This window comes from Malurus melanocephalus, unplaced genomic scaffold (genome assembly GCF_030028575.1).
Source record: "Malurus melanocephalus ecotype Western Australia unplaced genomic scaffold, MMel_1.1 scaffold_42, whole genome shotgun sequence".
In the NCBI taxonomy this organism is placed as follows: domain Eukaryota; kingdom Metazoa; phylum Chordata; class Aves; order Passeriformes; family Maluridae; genus Malurus; species Malurus melanocephalus.
The window spans coordinates 454,446-469,631 of record NW_026623274.1 but is presented as its reverse complement, the minus strand read 5'-3'; the positions used below and the strand labels follow the sequence as shown (position 1 = coordinate 469,631).

Here is a 15,186-nt window from a genome sequence, read left to right as displayed (position 1 = left end):
GCTTATCTGCCCAAGTATGTACTTGATCTTAAATAGCACTGGCGTCATTAGATGGCTAGTTGATTGCTGCCTAATCCTATCAAAGTTTCTGTGCTGCATTTTTTTGATAAAGAGCAAATACTTCTGGCAGCAGTATCTGTGCTGCATTAAACTTTTGCAGGATTTTTGCCCACTGTTTGTGGAATATATTGAGTCTGGGCAGCATCTGCCACTTACAAAGCACAAGTCTTTTTATCTCTGAGGTGGGGTAGGGAATTTATACTTTTTTTCTGTGATTTTTCCTTGTTTAGCCAAGTACAAGGGTTTCATTAGAGTAAGTTTTTCAACCCAGTTTTCTCTCCTGAGCAGCAAGAGATCTGCTCTGGAGTCATTGTTGCAAGGCAGGCAAAGGTGGGTTTGAATGAATGGCCCCATTGAACATGCTTGTTCAAGTATTGAGCTGTTCTGTGTGAGRGAAGCACCATTATCCAGTCTGCCTTTTTGTTTGGCTTGCCTTTTTAATAATAGGAACCACAAAAATGACGTGGACTTGACTATACCCTATCTCTTTTTGTCTTACTGCAGTTCTGTGTTGGGGCCCAGAGCTTCATTACCAGTATTGCATCCTAGTGCTTCACTCTTCCTCTCTGTAGCAAGCAGACTATATTCCTCTCTTTAATAGAAACTKCAGGCAGAATTAGTAAGATAATAATTTTGGAGCACAATCCTGTTGTGTCTCCCTGAGGTGGTCTTCTAACAGTGATCTCCACAGACCTAACACCCTGAAATGTCTGTATGTCATTGTCGTACCACAGAGCCTTCTGTGTCTTCCTGGAGCCTTGTGCTGTAAAAGCATTCCGTGGACTGCAGTATAACTGTCCTGGAACTGTAACTTTTTGTGCTTTTGGCTGAAGTACCATGGGCATTGTACATGTCAGCTTGGGGTGTTAAGCTGAAGCAACGTTGATTCAAGCCTTCTGTTTTCAGGGAATACAGGGGCAATCTTACTCTTAATCCAGCAGGAGAACCTGATCTTGCATCTCAGAATCATCAGCAAAGAAGAATTTCAATTGCCCAAATTAGATCAGAATATTACAGAACCTGCAAGGGTGAATAGGGGAAGGATGAGTGCACTTAGGAGCTGATACCCTGTATTATTCTTTACCTTAAACATGTTTYCTAGCAGTAGTTGAGATGAAGGGGTAGGGTTTGAGAATCAGTTCTCCCTGCACTGCAATGAAAGCTTTACAAGCTATGAATAGAACTATTGTTTAGGTACCTTTAAAGCTCTAGCACACCAAGTTCCTGTGAAAGTGCTGTCTTGCATTACAATTAAGTTGATCTTGCTGCAGCTCCTTCTCATCCTGCCATACTAGCTCCTCCTTCATGCTTCATGTCTGATCTACTGATCAGATGGTGGCATGAGATGCAGATCAGCTTGTTTTCTGGAATACAAACTAGGGGAAACAGCAGGTTGTATTTTTTTCCCCAACCCATAATTATAATAYTTTGAATGACATTAAAATGCATGATCATCAGCTCATATAACTTGTTAAATTTTCTTTTCCAACTGTTGAAAAGGCTGACAGAACATGAAAATTTGCTACATCATGAGAACTTTTTGTTGGAAYCTGAAATCTTAGCTGTTTCATCCTTTGCTGGATCCAGATAAGCACAATCCGTAGTTTTACATAGTTGCTCTATTGCCGAATAATAATCTACCTTGTTTATGTTGTTTGTTACCTTGCTACCRTGTTGATAAAGCCTTTTATAACTGCATAGGTAATAGATTTAATTTCTGTTACCTTGTTTCTGACTTCTGATTTTTCAGTGCTTCTGTTCACAWGTCTAGAAAATGCAGGGAACAGTTGGCAGAACTTGGAAATTGGGAACAGAGATATGAGTAATCTTTGTAATTGAATTAAAATATTGGGTTTTAAGTTGCTTCAAGAAAACCTCTCAAATTTCTTCAGAAATACTTAGAATTTGCTGTTTGCTTTTAAAATCCATTTTATTTTGCCCTAAATTTGTCGTATGAAAATACAGTGTCGCTCTTAGCCATTGTTGATGGCAATTTCCCAAATACAACAGTGGGGGAGGAGTTTCAGGTTTCTGTCTTGGTTTCTCAGCAGGTCTAAAGATGAGCAAACCAACGAAAATTTAACTTGGAAAAGGGCTTTACTGTTCAGTGAAATCAATTAAGGTGTGCAAAATGCTGGGGAGGATTTAGTGCTGTGAAGAGAAMGAAAAACTCTGATGATATTTCCGGATCTACAGAGGTTGTTACCAAGCGCTCTCACCAGGCAGAATAGCTTTGCTTGCTTTGCCATTTTGTTCTTGCATTTCCCAGGAATCTAATGAATCATTTAGAAGTAGGCACATCAGTTGTTCTTGAGATCGATACCTGTTCCCAGTCTCCAGCTGTCACATGTACATGACAATTGCTCATCTTACTGAAGTAATTTTGAACAGAATCGCATATTGTCTTTGAGCTCTCAGATCACAGAATTCTCTTCATGTAGTTTGGATCGTACCTTTTAGACTCATTTCTGTATCACTAAACAGACTGTTAACCTTTGAGCAAGCTCTTTTAAAAAAATACATCCCAGGGGAACAAAAAAAAATTCTTTAAAGAAATTGTAAAGCTATTTAAAAGGGTTTGTTTTACATAAWGTTAATAGAAAATCAGAGTACCACTTCAAAAAGCATGATTTTAAAAGAATACCCAAAGCCAACATTTTTTATCTTCGTTTCAAAAGTAACTTGGAATAATTTTTACCTGAAATACATTTTTCTCATTTTTTAGCACGAATCTAGAGAAACGTTACTGGGATTCAATATGGTGAATTATCGAGCGTGTAAGAATTTGTGGAAAGCTTGTGTTGAGCATCACACGTTCTTCCGTTTGGACAGACCACTCCCCCCTCAGAAGAACTTTTTTGCACATTATTTCACTTTGGGTTCCAAGTTCCGGTACTGGTAAGTGCTGATTTGAAATATATGGCAAAGAATATGAGTGAATTGGCAGCTCATCAATAAAGATAGGGAATTACCTAGATTCTATATTAACAAGTAATTCAAGTAGATTTTGAATCCTTCAACTGTTGCCCTTCCTTCTTGGCCTAAGTTTTAAATGTCAGTAATTTTTCAAGATAGCTTGAAAATGTAATTATTGTATTATTAGTGGTCATTATTGCACTATTATCTTGAGACTGTCTCCCAAATTGCATTTCTTGACCTGTTCATGTGCTGGGTTATGTTTATCTCAAAAATGCTATCTTAAAACCTCAAAGTCTTTGACCTGGTGTTTTTGAAAAYTATTGAGTCTCAGATACTGTGTGCAGCAACAGCAGTAAAACAGACCTGAATAAACACCAAATACAAATCACTGAAAAGAAGCTTGTACAAGAAAAGCCCACTTACCTAGRGGCATACAAATAGGAGTTAGGTGAAGACAAAAGACAAACATGTTCTGTATCAAAACCAGAACTTCAGAAAAGAAGGAGGAAATTAAATCCATAACCTTTAAGGATGAACTTAAAATAATATGCAAAAAGCTTGGAGGTGCACAGAATGACTATGCAATATCTATAATCCCTATAATGCTGGAGTGGGTGGTGTTAGGTTTTGCTGTTTTATGCTTTTTATTTAAACACATATATTTCTCTGTTCAGGGACTGAATTAACTGTCTTTGCAAGTAATGCAGAATGCCAATGGTTTAAATCGTGCCTGAAATAGAGGATAACAGAGCTACTAGTAATCATCCATCTAGAATGGCAGTAGTGTCTGTGACGTACAAAGGGACATGATGAAAAGCTAGAAAACACAATAACAGTCTATTTCTGTCACACTTGTGAATTGCATAAATGTATAAAGAGGAAAGTAATTCAGTGGCTAACTGTTTATAGCATCTGTTTTTTGACCAGCATTCACAGTACCCATTTGAGAAACAGCATTCCATGATCCTGAACAGYGTTTGAGACTTGACTCAATGTTGCTGTAGCGTATTTCAGGGAGCTTTTTCATTTCCATAAGGATTTTGAATCCGAATCATTGTTGTTACTATTACAGAATAGCCCTTTGATGATGATATTCAACTTAAGTTGACATGAGATGAAAGGGGAAACTGCATAAAAATGAAAAAGATCATTAATGTTACTGAAACAGCCAAAGGCTGGAATTTCTGCAAGTAGTTTGAGAGATTGTTGAGAGCATAACAGGAATGACAAGGCACACAAAAAGAGGTTATGGGTACTGGGCTTGTTTAATCTGGTGAAGAGGAAGCTGAGGGGGAATTTAATAGCAAGCTTAAAGCTACTTCAAGGGCAGTGTCAGTACTGATGGACYCAGAGATGCTGGTAACGGCCAGATGTCATTTCACCTTGAAGATTCTGGATGGATGTGAGTGAAAGTATTGGGGTTTTTTTAGAGCAGTGTGTTGCTGTAACAATTTTCCTGGAGTGGTGTGGGTTCTCTGTTTCTGGAGGCTTTCTAACTCAGCTAGATAAAGCCATGGCCAGCAGTGACCTCGTGTTAGCAGGAGATTGAACTAGACTTCCAGCCAACACTTCTATGATCAAAACAAGCCAATAAAAATGCAGAACTGACAGGTCTAGGCAGAATTATCTCTATTTCTGAAACAAATTGGGGACATGAAATTATTGAATGGATTAATTGTTACATAAGCTATTTCCATTGGTCTAAAATACTTACATGCAGCAAATTTTAATGCAAATTTGGCTGATTTTCTCTTTTTTAAAAAAGCTTCCAATAGGAATCTAGAAGACTTAGTGAGAAAAGGGGACTCTGTACAGTCACTGGATTTTTCAAAGTGGTTCTAACAGTATTCCTCACCAAATACTCATGAAGAAAAATTTTATTGTGTATTAGCATTTCTTGTAACCAGCTGGGAAACAAGTAGGTTCCKTCTTCACAATGGAGAGAAGTTACCACTGAAGTGATACAGGGTTTTGTAGTGAAATCTGAAGTTGACTGTAGAAGGTTTTGGTTTCACAGTGAGAAGTGAAGTAGGCAATAAATAGTATATCAAGTTCAGGGCCCAAAAATCCAAAATAAATTACACAGGGAAAAGAGTAGGAACATCAATTCTCTGAAAACCTTCAATTGTTTATTAGCAGTTTAAAAGGACAAATACAATGACAGAGTTACTGGAAAGGAATAGAGGCAAATACAGAYGACTTACTGCTTGTTGGAGTTAAAAATGTGTAACCCAAGCAATTTAGCAAGCAGCAGGTTTGGAAAAAGAARTTTCTTGGAATCGCAGCACAGCTGAGGTTGGAAGGCAGTTCTGGACACTGTTGAGTCCAGTGCCCTGTTTTGACAGGGTCCACTGTAGTAGGTTGCCAAGGAGAGTATTTGGACAGGTTTTGAATGTCTGCAAGGAGGAAAGCTGCAACATCTCTGAGCAACCTGGTTCAATGTTAAACAATCTTCACAGCAAAARCTTGGTTTTGTTTTGATGGGTGATGAGGATGTTGTTGTTTTGTAGCCCTGTCCTTGCTGCCTGCCTTGATTAAGAAAGATCTCATATTTCTGTTTGCACCATTTGCCTCTTGTCCTGTGTCTGGGCTCCCTTAAGAAGTGTCTGGCTGTATTTTTTACTTTCCCTTTCTGGCATTTGATCCTCCTGAGGCTGAACAGTCTCAGCTCTCTCAGCCTTTCCCCATCCATCAGATGCTCCAGATCCTTGTCTTTGTGGCTYTTTGCTTGACTTGGGGGGCTCTGGAATTCCACTCAGCACTCCAGATGTTCTCTCACCTGTGCTGGGCAAACCTGTTCTCCAGCCAGTTGACTCASCCTGTGCCAGTGGTTATTCCTCCTCAGTTACAAGTCTTTGCATTTTCCTTCTCTGGATTTCATGAGATTCCAACTGGCCCATTTCTCTGGTCTTCACACATCCGGTAGTTCTGCAATAAGAATGTGAAAAYAGATAATTATTTGGTTTCATAATGTAAATATCCCTGTTGGAGARTCTCTGCTTGGTCTGAAGTTATTAATGGGGAAGGGGATGCAAGAGCAGGTGTTGTTGGTGTCTTGTCACCAATTCTTAAGTGCTGATAGATGCTCAAAAATTGTGTTTTTCGAGGGGAGAAATGATGAAATATATTATAAAGAATCTTTGATTTGACACGAGACATCTGGTCTTATATGAAAAGTCAGCAAGTTCGAAGATCTAATCTTAGTTTTGACAAGTTGCATAGAAGAGTACAATCCTGATGTGCTTATCATGTAATTTTTTTGGTCGTATTTTGCTAAACTAAGTAGCAACGAAGTTATTAGCAATTCAGAGAATAGTTCAGAAAGAGTACGGAAGTGGTGCTGTAAGTTTTTGATAGTGGCTATACAGGAAATATTATTGTTAAGTGTTACCTAAAGGTTGAAGCAGAAAATTTTTACTGCTTTGGATAAAAAAAGCAAAAGGAAGAGAAAGCTTTTTTACATCAAAAATTAATTGGAAGGAAGACSTACATTTCTCCCAAATGCCTTCTAAGGTATCATTGTACTCAAGCTAAGGCAATTGCTTAAACATGACTGAAAACAGAATTTAGGATTTTTGTTGAGGTGGTTCAATTTTAAACAAGAAATTGTTGTTTAATCATGTTGGATTTAGTGCTTTGATTTTCTTTTGCTTTCCAGTGGGAGAACAGAGGTCCAATCTGTGCAGTATGGTAAAGAAAGAGCAAATAAAGACCGGGTATTTGCAAGGTAAGTAATTTACATTCTTTAATATTTCCCCCTTTATATATTTTCAAAATTCAGAATAACCTCCAGTCTTTGTGGTTTGTTGTTACACATGTATTAGCCTTTTTTGTGCTGTTTTTATTGCAAAGAATGGTCTTGTACTGTTAAAATACTTCATTAAAATATTGAGTTAATGGGTATTTTTATCTGCAATAATAACCTGCAACTGTACATGTGTATTTCCATTAGAATAACTACAGTGAGTCTTACTTGTGAGAACAGCTTTATCACTGTGGTCTCAATGAGGATTTTTGCTATGAAAAGTGGGCTCTTTCTGAAGTTATTTGGTCACAGAGTAGTTTGTTGGATCAAGAATATATTGATTTTATTCCAGACTCCTAAGGAGTTCAGTGATTACAGTAGAAAAATTAAGACATAGATTTAGTTCTTTCTTCAGAAATTAYGATGCTGTTTTCAAAAGTAAAACAGCTCCTACATCCACTGGCAGTCTGCTCTSATCATTTATAGAATCCTTGTGGGGAGGGGGCAGCATTGTGCCTTTTTGATGCTWCTGTTTTACTGAGATCCAAGGTCATTTTTTGCCCCCTAAGGAACTCTGGAGTTCAAATTTATGCTTGCAGCCTTCTAGTAATAAGCCCAGCAACTTTTCCAAGTGCTTGCAGATACTTTTTTCAGTGTGAATTCTGCCTTGATTTCCTGCCCTATGTCCACTCCTTCTTTCCCCCTGTGAATTATAATTTGGGATTTTAGCTAGGCCCACCATAGATAGACAGCTCCATATTAGGTTTGGGGGGCAGAAATGCTGTAAGATGGTGGTGGTGGTTTAACAAGTAGATTTTATGAAATATTTTCTTCTGTGTGAAATTATTTTTTACTCCATTTCATTTACTTTGGGAATCTGGTTAGATTTGTACTTGGAGCAACTTTTTTTAGTATTCAAGAGACTCAGTACTGCAGTAGGTGAGCTTTACTTCCCTAAATAACAGCTATTAATCAGTTAGAAACTATTTTTCTTTTTTCACTCTGAACTTGGCAATTCCCCAAAAGTCAGCAGGGTGAAGGAGAGCTGATACTTCATATTGAGGAGTATTTTTATAATTTCCAAAACACTTATGCAGTAGATGGCACTCTTCCCTTTGCAGCAACACCCAGCAAGTGCTGCTGGGGGTCACTTCCAGTTTCTAATATATAGCTGGATAAAATTGTTGAAGTCTATAAAATCAAAAGCTGTGGCAAGAAGTGCTCTGATTTTCATAAATCTTGGCTTTTTTTTAGTTAGTAAAATGCTTGGCTCATCCATCCTCAGGAATTTTATTTTCCACTGTTGCTTTTTAATTAAGGAATAGAGCATTTATCCACACATTTTGAGTTTCTTAGAAATGTTGATGACTGATGTCGGAGGCATATATGTTTGTATCAGTGAAATGAAATAACGATGTATTGTAACAAATACATCTCAAAAAGCTTTTAATAAATCATCTGCTTCTCCTTCTGTCTTCCTCATGACAGTGTGCAATTAATATAGATTCAARTTTAAAGACCTTTAATATTTTCAAGAGTGAAAAAAGCTTGAAATAGAAGGAATTTCTAGAACACAGTGATGTTTAAGAAGCTAAGAACATTAATTTTGTCTTCTAAACATTTGCATTTCAAGTTGACATACTGAGTAGATGTCAGACCTTTTGTATTCATACAGAGGATAAATACTGGTTTTTAAGATTTTCCAGGTATWATATGGGTTTTATTCCTGGAATCTGCCTTTTGTCTTTCATGGTGTGTCTTTATCAGACAGTCATGGTGGTGTTGAACAGTTTTTTTAAGCTCTCAGGGAGTGGACTTGTTTTGGTTGCTTTTGAAAGTTAAGGTCTTCCTTGAGTATTCGGTGGGCCCATAAATTTGAATCATTTGCTGTTGCTTTTATTATTATTACAAGAAGAGATTTATTCAAGCTCAGTTAAAAAATGTTTTCTGTGTCTTTTTTTGTAGAGTTATCCAGATTTACACTTTGATTTCTTAATAACATCTATTAGAAACTGCCTTATTTGAACTAATACTGTCTAAGTAAACCTTTGAATCATTTAGTGGTAAGAAGATGAGCACAGAGTGTGACATTGAGATGTTACTTRAGTGTTCTGTTTGTTCTAAGTTGGGAAATGGTGACTGCCATAAGTAATGAATGACTAGCTGGTCTGGCCTTTGCATTCTRAGTGGAACATAGGTACAGAGCACAAGACAAGGAAATAAAATTTTTTAACAGTCTTATGAATAAAACAAGTGATTTTGACCTACAGGAACCAGGCTTAGCTGTTTGTTCACAGGATTTTACTTCAAAATTAGCTGAAGGATTTTTTTTTTTCCCCAAGTCATAGAAACATTTAAATTTCACTTTTAAAAATGGAAWTATTACTATGAAAGATATATTCTGTAGTAAATTGTATATATTATGTAAGTGCTGTATGTATGTTTTCTTAATCTTCATGCAGCAGTAAGTTCAGGATTCAGAAGACTGTTGCTGCAGTTGTTTRGGTTTTTTGGTGGTATTTTTGTTTTTTTAAATAATTTTCATTGTAGCTATTCTCTTGGCCTCATTTGTTGCAGATATTTGCAATCCATGAAACCCCATAAGAATTCCCAGAAACTTAATAAAAGTAGATAATAAGAATAAAAAAGGTTCAATCAAGACATGAATTGAGATGATTCTTAAAAGGCACTGCTTTCTGTTAGAATCTTTGTGAAATATTCTTGTGTTCAGTTCTGGGTGTACACGGGGGCYGAGAGAAGGCAGTTTGAGTGAGTGGGTGTCGGTCATTTGTATCTGCACAGTCCCTGTCTTTAAGCTGAAGTCTCTGTTTCCAAAAATTTAATMGCACTTATTCAGGTTAATTAAATAATTTCTCAGGTGCTTTAAATTGCATATGTCATTTGTGTGATGTACCTTGCAGATTTATAGTTTTCAGTCTCTTGGTCTGAAGCAGTGTTTGTCAGTTTTGCTGAGAAATATGTTCCCTCTATTCCTTGTCAAAACACAAAGCAAAGCTGTTGCTCAAGGTTATGTTTCTTTTTGGGACAGAAATTATTTAAAAATAAATTCTACCTGTATTCCCAAACAACAYCTTTGTTCTTTCCCAGCTTCTGCAAGATTTTAGCCCTTCAGCTGTGAGATGCCAAACAAATTCTGTCTTTGAAGGCTTGTCTGTACTATAGCTGAGCTTATATAAAGTCATGGGGTTTTTTTAGTTGCATTATATAATTTCATCCCTGGTACTTGGTTTTGGGAATTTGGGATTCTGTTTTGTATTTGCTGTAACACTGCAGCTCATAAGACTTGGGGGCAGGTAAAGTTTTTGGTTTGTGTCACTACTCAAATAGATGGGACTGCTTCCAGCTTTTTTAGGAATGTCTCTCCAGGTAGACCAGAATTAAATCTGAAAATGGTTTATTCTGTTAACTATCAGTGCCCTGTGCCAGGTGCAATAGAAGCATCCAGACTGAGCAGATAGAGGTGGAATATAGAATTTCAAAATTTCAACATTTTTTACAGCTTAGTTTCACTTTCCCATCTCCTCAGTTGCACTCTGGCATGAGGAAATTAATTCAATATAGTAAGAAATTAGTGATACAGGACAAATTTGTGGGTATATTTCACAACTAATCTTAAATGTTAATTAAAAAATAACTTATTGTTAGATTTACRAGTGTTAACAGGAGAAGTAAAATCAAAAACCCACAGAACTATGAAGTTCAGTGCTACAGTGTGGTAATTTTTTCTTTGAAATTTCTGCAAAGACAGGAAATTGAGGCAACAAACATGAGTGGGTGGGACTCTGAGGTTAGAGCTGTTAATAAAATAATGGAAACGAAGCTTTGGTGATAAACACTGCAGCTGTTTATCATGGTGGTAAGGTACTACTGAAAGATCAGACCCTATCCACAGTAAAAGGTGAGTGTTTTCTTAACATTGGATGTTTGGAAGTGACGCTTTGCTCATTTTGGAGTTTTGTTTGTTTGTTGTATAGATTAAGGAAGTTTGTAGTTACATAGTTACAGACTGTGTCTTGAGATACAAAGCAGCAGGGGGTTTTGAAGCAGTCAATAATGTAATTTTTGAAAAAACTTGGACATTTTCCCCATCTTGTATACTCCTGTGTCTTTMTTTGTAGTTTATCTAGTTTCACACAGGCAAGGATGGTGCACTTCTGCTGTTGTTGCGTGTTAAAAAAAGAAAAGCTCCTATTCCAGCTTTCCTATTTTCCATTTGTTGTTTTTTCACTGMGGGTAAATGAGGTTCARTAGTTGCCTTTACATGTCTGTCAGCAAATACTGTATCTACAATACTGTATTTACCTAGTTCAGCATTGGTTATGTTCTTCTGCAATTTTCCCTCAGACTGTTCTTTGCTTGGCAGTAGAATTCACTTCTTGGCAGAGCTGGCTCTTGGTGCTCATCTGCTGGCTGCAGCCATKCTGTCAGCAGTGTCCAGTTAATCATAGCCCTGATTAATAAAAGAATATGAAAGGCTAAATGCAGACATGCATTGCACTTCTGCTATTTCAGTTTCTCGTTTTTTTACCTGTTCAGAGCTGCTCAAATTTACATGTTATGGAAGAAAGATACCTAAGTGGTTTGAATTATTCACATTTGAAGCAAATTGCAGAAATTGGAATTTTGGTTTAATTGATACAATGCCAAGCTAATTATTTCCAAATCAAATCAATATTCCTTAAATACAATGAAGCATGCTAAGAAACTGGATGGGCTTATCCTGCGGAATTAATTGATACTTCACCTGTTTTCAGGTATCAATATGCTAACAGATTTTTTTCCGGCGACTGGAATAACACCTCAGACAGTATTATTTAGAGTATCCCATCTTGCTTAACTGTCTGAAATTTGTCAGCTGTTATTTCAGTAAGACTTTAGAGCAGCAAAGCAGAAACAATACATGTTTCTAGGGTGCGGTAAAAATAAAAATAAACCTTCCACACGTGGACCACCRCTCCTTTAATATCAGTGTTGACATCTTGCTTATTTCTATATGTGAAGCTTATKCAGTGTAATGGTTGGTTGGTTGTTGGTGTAGACTTCTTTGATAATATTGAGGACAGTCTGCTCAAGGTGGTGACTTGCATTGAATTTTAACTTCCCTGAGAAGTAAAAATGCATTTGCAACCAAGTTTCTCATTTTCAGAGGATGTCGTTTGTGGGCAAGGTAGTTCCTTAATTTCTCAAAGTTCCTTCTTTCTGGAGTCGCTCTTTCAGTAATAATGACAAAGATAAAGAACAGTTACCWTGTGTCCCAAGGACAGTAAAGGCAGAAATTGCTTTGTGATATGGCTGTATGGAGCTTTACTGCTGATATATTTATATTTTGTCAACTCATTGTGCAGAGCTGGAGAGTATAGTGATAGAATATGAGGGCATATGGAAATGAAATTATCATGTCACAAAAGATTGAAGTATCACTGGAACAAGAGAGGGTTGTGTAATGATAGAGGAGAAATTTGAGCTATGTAGCACCATCAAAGCAGTAGAGGTAAAAACCCATTAACACRAAATACACAGGACATGTGTGGATTGTTTAATAGTATTTTTGTTAGCTGAAAAATTTTCAGTTAAAAACCACTAACAGCAAAAGTCTGGGTATTTTTAGTGTCAGGATGACTGAACCATCTAATGCAATGCTAAGAAAAAAGCAGCCAGAAGTCTCGGATGATTCATTTGATGATTTCCAGTATAAAAGGGAAACGTAGTACTTCATGAGAGATTACAAGTACAGTTTCATTTGTGCTTAAGAAATAGGTGAAAGAAGCAGCAGGAGATTGCGGGCATCCTGGAATAACTGGAGAATGGGAAGAAAAAGTTTTGTTAAGGTCAAGAAAAGGCAACAAGTAGAAAATASAATCCCTTTTGTATAAAAGCACTGGTGATAATGACCTATACCAGAAGGACATTTCTGTCATAAGCCTAAAAGGAGTTCTGTTACCCATGAAGAAGTTTAAATAGTTAAACAGTATTSTTGCATCTGCCTGACAAATGACAAGGCATGTTGTGGGAGAAAGCATGTCATCTTGATGGAAATCCTGATCTGTRAACCAAACGTGGTAGCTCTGTTGCCATGTTGATGATTATCCTACTTTCAGTTCTTCAGTCTTTGGGAGTTTTTTTTTCTCTTATGTTTTCACTGCTTTATTTTTCCTGGCATAGCTTAACAGTTGCATTGGAGGGCTGTTGTTTGTTTGATTGATTTTTTACATTTTTAAGTTCAGATCTCTCAATGATTATTCTGTTTAAGTCAGACTATCTTTGAGGTATTATAAGTTTAGTTAGTTCAGACTCTATCTTGCCTGTCTCCCTTGCAGCCAATAGTAGTTTATTACTATTTCAATTACATTCTTTTCCAAGTACAGTAAATGAACTGCAGTAGTTGGAGAAAATACAGAACTGCCCATGTAAATATAGCATTGCATTATTGCATTTCCTTTCTTACATATCATTTGGTTTCCTATGATAGAACATCAGTTTCATTGTGGTGAATTTTATATAATTTTGTTCTTAYATCATATAATTTTTGGTTATCATTTTACATTCTTCTTGTAGATCTCCCAGTAAACCCTTGGCACGGAAAGTRATGAGTGGGATGGATTGGGAAGTTGTGAGTAGGAACTCACTGTCTGATGATAGGTTGGAAACACAGAGCCTCCCGTCACGGTCTCCACCTGGAACCCCGAATCAGTGAGTAGCATCAAATCTTCTCTCCCTAGAAATGACTGTCTATGTCTATTGTGAGTGACCTACTTGTAATAAAAGGATTAATGTGTTATGCAGACAAATAGCTTCAAAATTTCTGTACCGAATGATTCTCTGTAACACTTAGCGTCAGATAGAAGAAAAGGACATAGGCATGGGTTTTAAGTGCTTCTCACTTGGCCTATAAAAAGTGTAAGATATATCACACTACTCTAAATTTCAGAGCTTGAGTTATCTCAAGCACAATTAAAACTGAATTATTAATTTGGTTGAAAAAGGATCCTGATGATAAAATCTGTGTGATATTCTAAAAATAAAATTTTTTGGTTAATACCACTTTTTAAAACATTGGAGAAAATTACTTAATTTCCAATTAATTGTAAATCCTTGCACGTTTATTCTTCTCAATTTTTCTGCATTTCCTTTCAACGTTTACTCTTTTCACATGACAGAGCTTACTGTTTCACGTTAGTGAAAAAACATTCCTGATTTTCTTTGGAAGGTGACCAGTTTTCTCAGTGTGCTGAAACTGGCTTAAGAATAAATTTTGCCCAATTTTGTATTGCATAAACAAGATTTTAAGATTCTGCAGCATATAACCTCACAAGATTGAGGTTGTAAATATCTGTAGATTTTTAAATTACTGAAAAATGTTGCAATGATGCTTAAAGCATAACAAACTTAATCATGCATGTTTAAAATAATTTTAATATGGCTGTGTCATTGTGTGAGCTTTCAAATGGGAAAATSCTGGATCACAGAAATGATAACACTCTCAGTGCAAAGCTTATGATTCTTCCAGGGGAAGATTCAGGGGATAAATTGTTCAACTTAATGAATTSAGGTTAAGTTCTGCCATGAGCAGCACCAGGATTTATCTTCTTGGGAATCCATTTATCTTCTTGTTGACTGGGCTGTCAGCCTGCTCTTTGGACCATAATGATTTCAGCCTTCTTCAGTTAAAAATAAATAAATTTTTAAAATAGACTTTAGTGTTTATTAAAATGATTTTTGAACACTTTAAAAAAATTAATAAGTCCAACATGTTGATCTGACAACGTAATTGTTTCAGTGATTTCTGAAATTGTAGTAAAAATATGTGTACAAATATGTGCTTGCACTGAGAGGAAATAATCTTTTCAGCATCCCATTTTAGTGGGTGGTATCAGAAATGTAGATTAACAATAATATTCTTGTCTCATTGCACTGCTCTGCTTTCTCTCTTAGTCGCAACTCTGCCTTCRCTCAAGAAGGAGCCCGGTTACGACCCTCATCAGTTGGACATTTAGTGGATCATGTGGTTCACACCTCCCCGAGTGAAGTATTTGTTAATCACAGATCTCCATCTTCCACCCAGGCCAACAGCATCATACTGGAATCATCCCCGTAAGTTCTGCTCTTACCACACCACTGTAGCTTGCAGGGCTTCCGAAGAGAGGTCAGGAATCTCAGCCTTGAGGAATTCATTGTTAAATGTGGGGTCAGGGAGAGCCAGGCAATCTAATAAAAAGGTGGCTCTTTTTTAAGGAATATTAGACTAGGTCTTACAGTGAGAAAGAATTAGATGRTAGAGAACTGAAGAGCTGTATCTGACATATTCCAGGTTCAGAATTACAGTATCATCCCCACAAGCTATGGGTTTGCTGTAATGTGACCGTCAGTGTCTACATGTGGAAGCAAAAGCTGGGGTTTTGATAGAATTGAAGATAAGTTTTAATTCCTATCAGTTTGGAAAT

The 15,186-nt window shown here is 36.7% G+C and overlaps 1 protein-coding gene across 2 annotated transcripts in view; it reads left to right on the top strand.

Moving 5' to 3' along the window:
- PTPN4 (protein tyrosine phosphatase non-receptor type 4) overlaps positions 1–15,186 on the top strand; it is a 103,298-nt gene that overhangs the window by 65,360 nt on the left and 22,752 nt on the right. For both annotated transcript variants that reach the window (XM_057364761.1, XM_057364762.1), the window contains exons 12-15: positions 2,786–2,958; positions 6,638–6,706; positions 13,301–13,435; positions 14,678–14,836. In XM_057364761.1, coding sequence (XP_057220744.1) covers positions 2,786–2,958; positions 6,638–6,706; positions 13,301–13,435; positions 14,678–14,836 — 536 coding nt within the window. The remainder of the gene's footprint in view (positions 1–2,785; positions 2,959–6,637; positions 6,707–13,300; positions 13,436–14,677; positions 14,837–15,186) is intronic.